The following is an 11,869-nucleotide window of genomic DNA, read 5'->3' on the forward strand; positions in this document are numbered from 1 at the left end:
GAGCAGATGAAGGAGCTGGAGAAGCTGTGCTGGCACCTGACAGAGATATCCTGTGAGAGGCCTGTGGCCCACGGGGACCAGAGAGGGATGAGGGTGGTGGCTGCTGGGCAGGCTGGCAGCAAGATCCTGGGCAGGAGTGTCCCAAGTCAAGCTGTTTCAGTCTGGGCTTCTCTTGTGACCTGGACCTTGGGGCCCCTCTCACCCCCTTGAGACCACTCACACTGTGCCTCTAGGCCCTTCCTAAGCCACTCAGCATGGCCTCAGGGTGCCCATTTCTCACACTCCCAGCTCAGGGCTCTGCTAGGTGCCCCGACCTCCAAGGGCCCAGGGAGGCCTGGCTCCTTCCTGTCCCCCAGGGTCACAGGGATGGGAGCCGCTGTGGGCTGCAAGTCGTCAGCTCCGCCAAGAGGGAGCCTGGGATAAGAGCGGGTGCCCAGTGAGGGGGACATGGCAGGTGGGGAGGGGTGCCTTCGGCCCTCATCACCTGACTCCCGACCGCCCTCCACAGAGCTCTGCCTGTCCTTGTCAGGCAGCGCCCTCTGCTGGCCTGCGCTGCAGAAGCCAGCAGTGTGCTGTGCAGTGGTTGGTGGAACATGGCCCTGTCCCTCAGTTGCCACCATTACTGCTTTCAGAAGCATCTGGCTACCTGGCTGGGTCCTTGTCTGAGGGACAGGCAGTTCTGATCAGCTTCGGGGGTCAGGCAGACAAGGGGCCTGAGCTGACGTTCCTGGGTTATGATGGCAGGAAGACAGCCCACTATAGCTGGGACAGTCCCGGCTGCTGCAAGGGGACGCAGGCCACGTGGAGTCCCAGGCCAGCTAGAGCCAGCAGTGAAGGGTATAAAGTGCTATGTGCCATGTGACCCTCCCACAGCCCCCAGGGTGTTGTGTCCCGCGCAACATGGGCAGTGAGGGTGCGAGAAGGGGCGGCTTTGGGTTAAGTTTTTAAGAAAGAAACATACAGAGACCTAATGCAGTTAAATCTCAGAAGGCCAGGGGACTCAGTTCTGAAAGACTGGAGCCCAGATTTGAGCCAACTGGAGGTTTTTATTGATCAGTATACAAGGGAGTAGCAATGTTTTTCTGGCACAATCTGTGGGACTCATTTATTATGTTATAGAAACAACCCAAACCAATTATGTTGAACTTCAAACAGCCGAAGCAGAAAGTCCTTGAGGTGAGGTATAAAACTCCTTTAAGGGACATATATTACATGTTGAAATTGCTTCACAGAGCTGAGCAGAGAGAGCTTAATCTTATCACGCTCAAGACTTTTCTCCCAATTAGATGATAGGAGAAAGCCAGAGTCAGCAGCCGCTTTTCCCAGGCAGGGGGAAGGGGAGGCAAGGCCCCTTCCCAGATCTTTCTAAGGCAGCTCATCAGGGGTCTCCACGGGGTTCCGCCTGGCTTGAGTTGTCCCCCCGCACCCCGTGGGTGATCTTACTCATCATTGGCCACAAACCCTCTTTTGGAGACTAAATAGAGAGAAATATACAGTCCCAGAGATGCACAGTCTCACAGACTCTTCTTTCCTTAAGGAAAGACATGGGAGGACAATCTGCTAGGCTGCTGTGTGACAACACTGGGGGGCAAGCTTGTCACCTTTATCTTACAGATGAGGAAACTGAGGCTGAGAGGGCAAGAGCATGCATGTGGTCACTCTGGGAGTCAATGTGGGACAGCTGTCTAGACTCTAAAAGCAGGACCTGGTGACAGACAGGCTGCTGGGGGCGGGAGTGGTCTGGGTGTGGGCCTGTGCACGCCCTCTATGGGGACCGCAGAAGGTACCTGATGGTGGCCACTCCCCAAGCCAGGTAGGTAACTGTAGGAAAGCAGGGGTGGCTCAGCAGAGCACGGTGCTGAACTTCAGGCTTAGAGGTGGGCAAAGCCGCAGTGTCCCCAGTGACAGGCCCAGGGGACAAGCCCCAGCCCCATCAGGTGGGCACCTGTGGGAGACGCAGGTCCCGGTGGGATGGGCTCTCAATTCTGTGCGCTGCCCTCTGCCAGCGTCACCAAGCGGGACCTGGGCCCCAGCACCACGGGCAGCCTGCTCCATCGTGGTTTCCACCGGACACTTTTCTCCAGCAACCCACCTCCATGGCCACCTGCCTCAACTGCCTGCACTCTCACTCAGCTCACTGAGTTGGGTACTCCAGGACCCCCAGGTCCCCAGCCCTCCCTGTAGGTAACTGTGGGCAGTGTGAAATGCCTGGAGGGTGGGTTATACAGACAGGATACCTCAGCTGGGGCATTTTCCTCAACCAGCTTCACCCCTGCTTTACCGACCTCCATTTCCTCACTTCCATAGTAGGAAGCGTGGTACCCACCAGGAGGAAGGCCATGGTCACTCTACCCTCAGCCCACACACAGGACACTGGAGGATGACTGCTGCAGCTGGTCTTCCTATAGCGACCTGGACACGCCCTGGGTTAGGAGCAGGAGGTGGCCAGTGCAGAGACCCCCTGAGCTGGCAGCTCCCTTCCCCCAGCCGAGTGTGACTGTGCCCATCTTATGAGATGCGGCCTCTGAGGTTGAGGACCTCAGCTGCCCAGACACCTGCAGGAAGGCAGGCGTGAGAGTCACCTGTGCTTCCTGCCTGGGCCCTGGGCTTCACTCAGTGCTCAGGGCAACCCCGCAGTGGGCCCCTTAGCCTCATTTACCACCAGGAGGGCCTGTGTGACTCACTGTGGTGCTGCCAGAGGACTACAGCCAGGGTTTGGACCCCGGGCTGTTGACCTGGGACTTGCTCTGTCCCCTGCACCACACTGTCCCAAGTGGGGGACTCAGCTGTCCCCGTGCAGCCTCATCTACCTGGACTTTCAGCCGAGCAGGGCTGGAGAATTCCTGAGGGCAGAGCTGGGCCTGGAGCTGTCAGACGTCACGCTGAAGTAGAGAGCAGGCAGGTAGGGAAGCACGCGGGGCCAAGGGGAGCTGGCTCCAGACCCACCTTTTCCCAGTTGTGCCGCCTCCATCTGTAGGACCCCCTTCTCTGGGCACCTGGCTCGGCTTCTGAGGCATCACTGCGCTAAGGCTGCAGTGGGAGGCACCTAAGTGAGGACCCCTGGAGGCCTTACTCATGGAGCTTCTCCATCTCCACCTGTCCCCACAGATGGCCCCCCAGGGCAGACGTGGAGCAAGAATGGGCCCATGTGGAGCCCGCCTCCTGCCTCCTGTGCTGCAGCCAGAGCTGGCAGCTCGGTTCTCTGCACAGCAGAGCCAGGAGGGGCCACTGGGCTGTGGCTACTGGGGGCCACCGTGCGCTGGAATGGGGGTTCCCAGTGGAGGGGGCATTTTGGAGATTTGCAGGAGCTTCTTTGTCTTCAAGGGGATCACTCCTAAGAATTTACGTGGAATGCATATTATTTCAGTATAAATTGCTTTCCTTTCTGTTTCACTGGTGTTACAGGAAACTATATGGATATTTTAAGTTATACAGACAATAATTATATGTTGCCTTACAGCTGCCACACCGTTTGTTCCCCACGCTCTTCCCCGGATTTCACAAGGGAGGGCCTCAGCAAACTGAGACCGGAAGGAGAGATATAGGAAAAGCTTCCTTGAGGGGATGTCTCAGCAAACTGAGACCTGATGGAATAATATCAGTCCCTCCCCTTCAATTGATCCCCTGGGGTTGTGTGTGTGTGAAGGCAAATACAAGCTAAGCTGGAGCACAATGGGGACTCTCGGGAAGAAAGCACGTAACTCACAGACCTTGAGATGAACAAACTTTACCTCCTCAATTGTTAACTAATAAAAGCCATGTGTTGGCCCTATTTGGAGCTCAGTCCTTGAGGCCTGAGTCCCGTGGCCCCGCTTGCATTCTTCTCTTGGCTACTGTCTTTCTTAACCCTGCGCCGCCCTTCTCACTTCCCACAGCTCTTGTCACGCAGGGTGCGGCATCTGGTGCCCAACATGGGGCCCGATTCTGGGGCTCATTTGTGGGGCTCGAGAAGGAAGGTCGACTCCGAGTCAGAATTCAAAGAGGTTTCATGGCGTGGGGACCCGGGAGAGGTCGTGACAACTACTGGAAGAAAGTAGGGTAACTCCCAGAGAATTCAACCAAGGTAAAAGGGGAATTTGTCTCTTTCTATGTGCAAGCGAGTGAATGTGTGACTGTGTGATTATAGTTCCACGGCTATGGCTACGGAGCGTGCTTGAGCCCTAATCTGCGGTTCCGTGGTCCAGTCATAAGGCAAAACAGTGACTTAGCGCCTGGTGTTAACCAGGCCTGGGGTTTATACAGGAGCACCATAACTAAGGCAGACCTTACAGTCCTGCGAAGGACGCGGCCAGACAGGCATCTGAATCCATTCAGAGTGAAAGTCTTCCTCTCTATCCTGTTGTCTGTACATAATGGGGAATGTTAATAGCCAATATAGGCCTTATATTTGTTTGCTTAAACACCTTCTTAAGGCTGGGGGAGCTCGAGTATCAGATCAGAAATTAGAGGAGCTTCTCAAAGTAATTGAAACTTATTGTCCTTGGTTCACAAATTTAGGGATGTTAGATTTAAAAACATGGGAAAATTTTGGTACAGAACTCTGTGGATTATATCATAAAGGAGTTTCTCTCCCAGTAACCACCTGGGCTACATGGCAATCAATCCAGTCAGTTTTAGAAACTTTACAGACTGATGAGGAAGATGGAGGAGAAGGAGAAGTACAGGAATCTGAGCAAAAGGAGAAGGGTCTCCAGACTCTCCCACCGTGAAGTCCACCGTTGGAGGACTGTGCCCTCAGCTCCTTTGCGTGATTTGCCATTACGCCTGCTTTTACAGCACGTAAGTCAGACCCACCCTCGCAGCTGGCAAAAAACGCTACTTCTTTTCTTTCCGCTGCGCGCTCACCTCCCCCTCCTTCAGGAGGCTCTCACGCACCTCTGTCTGCGGTTCAGAAGGGAATCCACCAGGCGCTTATTGAAGGGGACTTAGACGCATTAGCATTTCCTGTGTCATTCGTGAGCGCATTGCTCCTGATGCGAATCCAAACAACCCTAACATTGTTCAGGAAATTTTACATGAGCCCTTTTCGTTTAAACTCTTAAAGGAGCTCAAGGGGCTGAAACTCAGTACGGCCCTACTTCTCCTGACACCATGGGCCTTACACGGAGTGCAGCTGATGGCAGTCGATTGATTCCCACAGATTGGAACATCCTGGCCAAGACTTGTCTTTCCTCATTGCAGTTTTTGCAATTTAAGACTTGGTGGATTGATGGTGCTGAAATCCAAGCTAGGCATAATCAGGCTCACAATACAGCTATTGTCAAAGATCAATTGCTAGGGAGTGGCCATTGGGGAAGTACCCAAGATCAATTAGGGATAAATGAACAGGCTGTTGACCAATTACGAAGAATTTGCTTAATGGCATGGGAAAAAATAGAAACGGAGGGTAAAGCCCCATGTCATTTCAAAAAATCTTACAAGGTCCTCGAGAACCCTACTCTGAATTTGTTGCCAGGTTACAGGGTGCTATTAGCAAACAGGTGACCAATTTACAGGCAGCTGAGATAGTTTTACAAATCGTGGCATATGATGATGCTAATGGTGACTGTAAGAAGGCCATCGGGACCATGAAAGGAAAAACAGACACCATGGGATACATCCGTTTGTATCAAGGAGTAGGAACTGAACAATTTAAAGCTGCCATGCTAGCTCAAGCCATGACTGGATTCAAAATAGGTCAGAATAAATTTCTTGGTACTTGCTATAATTGTGGAAAGCCAGGCCATTCTAGAAAAGAATGCAGAAAGAGAAATAGAAACAGTTCCCATTTGCCTGGTGCTACTACTGTTACAGGACTTAAACCACCTGGATTGTGCCCTAAATGCCAAAAAGGAAATCATTGGGCTTCTGAATGCCGATCAGTTTTTCATAAAAATGGGACCCCAATTCAGGGAAACGGGAGGTGGGGCCAGCCCCAGGCCCGGACAACAACCGGGACATATGTGAATGAGGCTGCTTTTCAGAATTATCAGGCAGTACCTCTCCCTGACTTTCAGTTCAACAATTTAGTCCTGCAACGGAAGGGAGTGCCACTGTAGATCTCTGTACAGCACAAAATATTTTATTACTCCCTGGAGAATCTGCTTTACGTGTGCCCACTGGACTTTTTGGACCGATTCCCCCAGGTACTGTTGGACTTCTCCTTGGTCTGTCTAGTTTGACATCCAAAGGAGTTACCATTCATACTGGTGTTATTGATTCTGATTATGAAGGAGAAATTCAAATTATAATGTCCTCGTCTGTTCCCTAGACCACTCAAAAGGGAGAACGGGTTACACAGTTACTCCTGCTCCCATACACTCTACCAGGAAAAAGGTGAACTCAAAAAAGGGGAACTTGGCCGGCCCAGAGGCTCAGGTGGTTAGAACTCCATTCTCCTAACTCCGAAGGCTGCCGGTTTGATTCCCACATGGGCCAGTGGGCTCTCAACCACAAGGTTGCTGGTTCAACTCCTGAGTCCTGCAAGGGATGGTGGGCTCTGCCCCCGCAACTAAGATTGAACACAGCACCTTGAGCTGAGCTGCCGCTGAGCTCCCTATGGCTCAGTTGGTTGGAATGCATCCTCAACCACAAGGTTGCCGGTTCGACTCCCGCAAGGGATGGTGGGCAGCGCCCCCCTGCAACTAAAAAATGGCAACTGGACCTGGAGCTGAGCTGTGCCCTCCACAACTAAGACTGAAAGGACAACAGCTTGAAGCTGAACGGCACCCTCCACAACTAAGATTGAAAGGACAACAACTTGACTTGGGAAAAAGTCCTGGAAGTACACACTGTTCCCCAATAAAGTCCTGTTCCCCTTCCCCAATAAAGTCTTTAAAAAAACACACAAAACTTAATAAACAGTCTAATAAAAAAAAGAAAATATTTCAAAAGAATGAGATTATGAATGTGATAGTCTTAGAAACACCTTAATGAATTTATTTAAAAAAAAAGGGGGGGGGGAACTGGAGGTTTTGGAAGCACAGGACAGGCAGGGATTTTTCTAGCAGAAAAGATATCAGGAATTCGCCCAGTTTGTCAAATTGCGATACAGGGTAAAAGATTTACACGTCTTTTAGACACCAGAACATGTATTTCCATAATCAGCTCTCAGGAATGGCCAAAGAGTTGGAAAGTGTAAGAGCCAAACATTAACACTGTGGGTGTGGGCCGAGCTTCAGGCTTACACCAAAGTGTCTGCATTCTTCCCTACCTCGTGCCAGAGGGACAAAAGGGATTTTTACAGCCCTATATTGCAGACATTCCAGTTAATTTGTGGGGTCGAGATCTGCTTACACAATGGAAAGCAGAAATTTGGATACCACCTGGACAATATAGTCCTCAGAGTCAACAAATTATGAGTCAAATGGGATATCAACCAGGAAAAGGTTTAGGAAAATTTAATCACGGAATTACTCAGCCAGTTCAGCTCCCGTCCCAAAGAGGACAAAAGGGAATGGGATATTTGACAGAAACATGAAAACCTTTTTTATAGGGGCCACTGTTGAACAGCTACGGACCCCCTTAGCCCTTAAATGGATAAACAATAAGCCTCTAGGGATAGAACAGTGTCCCCTCTCTAAGGAAAAATTAGAGGCATTAACAGAATTAATACAGACTCAATTAGAACAAGATCATATGGAGTCTTCTTCTAGCCCTTGGAATTCTCCGTATTTGTTATTAAGAAAAAATCAGGAGAATGGCACATTCCTCACACCACTGGTATTCCTTACAACCCACAGGGTCAAGCCATTGTTGAACGTGCTAATTGCCACGTTGAAAAAACAATTACAAGAACAAAAAGGGGGAGAAATAGGGGACCCCCCCAGATACAATTAGCAAGAGCTATGTTTACTTTAAATTTTTTTAGTTCATCTGGCTCAGATACCAGATACCAAGGCTCACCTTGGACGCACTGCAGCTGAGAGACATTTCAATAGTCTCCACAGCCCAAAACCTTTGGAAAATGTGCCTATCTGGTGGAAGGACATTCAAACTAATCAATGGCATCTAGGAACTTTATTAACATGGGGAAGAGGTTTTGCTTGTATTTCTCCAGGTCCTGAAGAACGACCTTTGTGGATTCCTGGTTGGTGTGTTAAACCATACCATGAACGATAGCCCACGGAAGACAAGACATCTATGGCTACACGTCCAAGACCCTAGAGTGTGGGAAGGCTCCCCAACTGTTCATGTTGTCTTACAACTTCTTCATAAGATTTTACAAAGAGCTAAAAGACTTATTGAAATTTTGATTGCAGCAATTACGGGAATTATAGCAATAGCTACTGTGGTTGGAGTCTCAGGAGTAGCATTACATTAGGCTGTGCAGACAACTCAATTCATACAAGAATGGCATGAAAATGCTAGTAAGACTTGGAATCAACAAGTTAGAATTGATTAGGAAATTAGTGTTAGATTAGCTGATTTAGAGACAACTGTAGTTTTTCTTGGAGATCAATTAGAAAATCTCCATACCATGATTACTTTAAAATGTGATTGGAATGTTTCTACTTACTGTGTGATTCTTTTCCCTTACAACCAAACTACGACCCCGCGGTTGGAGGTACGAGCTCACCTCCGGGGACATGCTCCCAACCTCACTGTAGATATTCTACAGCTACAACAAGAAGTAGATCAAATGTCTCATGCCACGCTCCCACTGCTCTCAGGAGAGGAGACACTCCATGGCTGCGGAAGAACTATCTCATTTGAATCCACTCATCTGGGTGAAAACCCTAGGTGGAGGATTTGCGGGTGTAATTGCATTTCTGTTAATTGTTCTTATTCTATTTTGTTTAGTCCTCAGGTGTGGACAACAAGCCCTCCGATAGGCCATAAATGAGGAAACTGCCAAGTCTGTGTTTTCCTACTACAAAAACAAAAAGGGGGAGATGTTGCCTTACAGCTGCCAAACCGTTTGTTCCCCACGCTCTTCCCCGGATTTCACAAGGGAGGGCCTCAGCAAGAGAGATACTGGAAAAGCTTCCTTGAGGGGATGTCTCAGCAAACAGGCCCGATGGAAGCATATCGGTCCCTCCCCTTCAATGGATCCCCTGGGGTTGTGTGTGTGTGAAGGCAAATACAAGCTAAGCTGGAGCACAATGGGGACTCTCAGGAAGAAAGCACGTAACTCATAGACCTTGAATTAACAAACTTTACCTCCTCAATTGTTAACTAATAAAAGTCATGCGTTGGCAGCTTCGGGGCTGAGTCCCGTGGCCCCGCTTGCACTCTACTCTTGGCTACTGTCTTTCTTAACCCTGCGCCGCCCTTCTCACTTCCCACAGCTCTTGTGCGGGATGTGACAATTATATTATCCATGAATGTCAATTCAGGAGAGAAAAGGGGAAATTAAAATATTTGTTTCTGAGGTGGGGCTGATGGGATGGGCTTCTGCTCAGCCGGTCAGCTGACTGCACTGGCGCCTGGCACCTCCAGCCCCTCTGGCTGACCTGTGTCATGGCCTGTCCCCGCTCTGGGGATGTTACAGCACGAGGGGCTCCTGCCTCCACCTTTGCACCTTGTGCCGCCTGAGCCCCTCTGAGCTGGGACGGCTGTCCTGAGCGGCTGGCTGGGCTCGGGCTCTCATTTCCCAGCACCGTGTGAAGGTGCCTGTCATTATGTGGGCATTCTGGGGGCTCAAGGTTTAGGGATCCTTCTTGTGGGTTCTTTCTAGTGGTTGGTTCCAGCCTCAGTGTTCACTGGGCTACTTTCCACTCCAACCAGAAGAGCTTCGGATTCCCTGGGGATGAGGGCATTCTGGTGGCTATCCACCCCTGGCAGGCTGTCACTGTGTGAGCTCCAGGAAGGTTCCGTGACTAGCTCCTTATTCCTGATGGGCTGCGGGCAGGAGGGTGGGGACCAGGAGGGCCACTCCGAGAGAGGGGTGGGAGTGGCAGCATGGCTCACCCTGGGAGGTGTCCCCCACCTTTGAGCCCCTTGGAAATGTCACAAATTCCCTGAGCTGCATTACTTCACGTGAAATTTTGTTTCTGCACATATTCCTTTTAAAAAATAGTATTCTGTGCACACTTGTGATAACAGTGGTGCCTGGTTGGCACAGGTGACCCCATCCCAGGTCACTAGGATGACAGTAAACGTGACAGCCCAGACATCTTAGAACTTGATGCATTAAAATGTATTAAGTAATCTCGTGATTTGAAACGTGATGGTTTCTTCGGTAGGAGCTGCTCTGTGGCATTAAGCCCTGGCCTGTCCTCATTCTGGTGTTCCTGTCACTTGTCTGTTAGTGGTGTCACCTGGCATTATATGGAAGCTTAGAATGAGTGTATCTGCGTGTGAAATGAGAAAGGACCATGACATGGCTCACTGGTTGCATTTTCCATGGATAAACAAGGGACAACAGACCGTGCTCTGAGCGCTCAGTCATTTTTCACGTCACCTCAGGAGTGTCCAGGGCTGGCACCACTAAGGCCTTCCCTTCCTGAGCTGGCTTTGGGACTCAAGTCTGCAGGGCAGTCTGTCCAGGCAAGGACCAGGACTCTCGCCTGTGTCCACACACCAGATTCCTAAGAGGACAGACAGCTTTGCATTGGGAAAACCACTCAGACCCTAGTGCCCACGTTTTTTGGAAAGGTGCTGAAATATGTGCGGTAGCCAAATCTGGAAAAATCAACCCTTAGTCTTCCCTCCTGGGGTAGAGAATACAGAAGGGGCCTGGGGACAAAGCCTGAGGGCGTGGAGGAGGGGCGAGGGGGCAGAGCCTTCCTGCTTTCCTTCTGCCTCTTCTCCTTAAACCTCCTCTTCCTCGGGCTCCAAGGGTGTCCCCACCTCCCTGCCAGCTTCAGTCCCCTTAGTCCTTCTCCCCTGAGCCTTCCTCAGATTGTCATTTTGACATTTGTGACTGTGTCCCCACTAGACTCTTGGCTCCACAGGGTCAGGTCATTCGGCTCACCATGGTTCTCTGCCATCCAGTGTTCTGCTTTACTGAGTGATCTGTCACCTGGTTTATTACCCTAGGTGGGCTTGTGGCACTGCAGGTGACAGACAGGGTGGGGCAAAGCCCCCTTGCAAGATTGGAAGGAGTGGGGAAAGGCTGTCAAGTTTTGGGCTGGAACCGTCCTGTGGGCCCAGGCAAGGTGGGAGATATCCTGCTGGGGGCTGTCTGTTGCAGCTTTTTAAAACCCCAAGGCTGTGGAGGGCACTGAAGGTCACACCTCAGCTCCAGGAGTGGGGACATGGCCTCAAAAGGAGGGGGGTGACTTCCACTTCCTTTCCCCTCTCCCCTGACTGGCGTAGTGGCTGGTAGCCAGGTGGCAGCATCCGATCTGGGCCGTCTCTTGTGCACTGCAGACGGGGGTGTATTTCCGTCCCAGCAGCTGAACCCCATCCTGAGCAGTCAGGAGAACAGGGTTTGGGAGGCGGGCCTGGGGTGGTGACCTCGTGGTGTAGCGACGAGCAGGCGCCTCCTGCAGGTGAGTGAGGGGCCTTTCGGGAGGATGGGCCTAACACGGGGGGTGGGGGGCTGCTTCAGCTTCCGCTGCTCTGCAATGTCTCATCTCTCCCATTTCCACTTTTCATCTCTGGGCATTTGGTGGCGTCACAGGTATGAGTCTAAGAGGAAGGCTTGGTTGTGCAGACGCCTGCCTTTTGGTTGTGACAATGTACTCACTGGAAGTTGGGTCTGTTTGCATGACGGTCGTACAGCCGTCTCATGAACCTCGTCATTATACCTGACCCAGAGCTGGCCGGCTGCCCTCAGTGACAGAGCCTGGTTCCCAGAGAGGCTGACGGTCAGCCCCTGGTCAGGGTGAGCTCCCAGATGGATGTCCGGAGGCCTCTGTGGTAGCCATCGGTGCGTCCCCAGACAAACCCCAAATTCTCTAGGCCAAGCTATCATCACTGTTTAATAAAGAAGATAACTGAA

General features: G+C 51.1%; 1 protein-coding gene across 1 annotated transcript in view; it reads left to right on the top strand.

Annotated features, from left to right (window-relative positions):
- Window positions 1-9,131, top strand: part of SLC20A1 (solute carrier family 20 member 1) — a 43,340-nt gene extending 34,209 nt beyond the window's left edge. The window contains exons 11-12 of the mRNA XM_019714000.3: window positions 3,876-4,063; window positions 8,782-9,131. Of these exons, the coding sequence (XP_019569559.3) occupies window positions 3,876-4,037 (162 nt within the window). The 3' untranslated portion in view covers window positions 4,038-4,063; window positions 8,782-9,131. The remainder of the gene's footprint in view (window positions 1-3,875; window positions 4,064-8,781) is intronic.
- The last annotated feature ends 2,738 nt before the right edge of the window (window positions 9,132-11,869 follow it).

Source organism: Rhinolophus sinicus, chromosome 2 (assembly GCF_057876585.1).
Source record: "Rhinolophus sinicus isolate RSI-liver-muscle chromosome 2, RSI-T2T, whole genome shotgun sequence".
Lineage (NCBI taxonomy): Eukaryota > Metazoa > Chordata > Mammalia > Chiroptera > Rhinolophidae > Rhinolophus > Rhinolophus sinicus.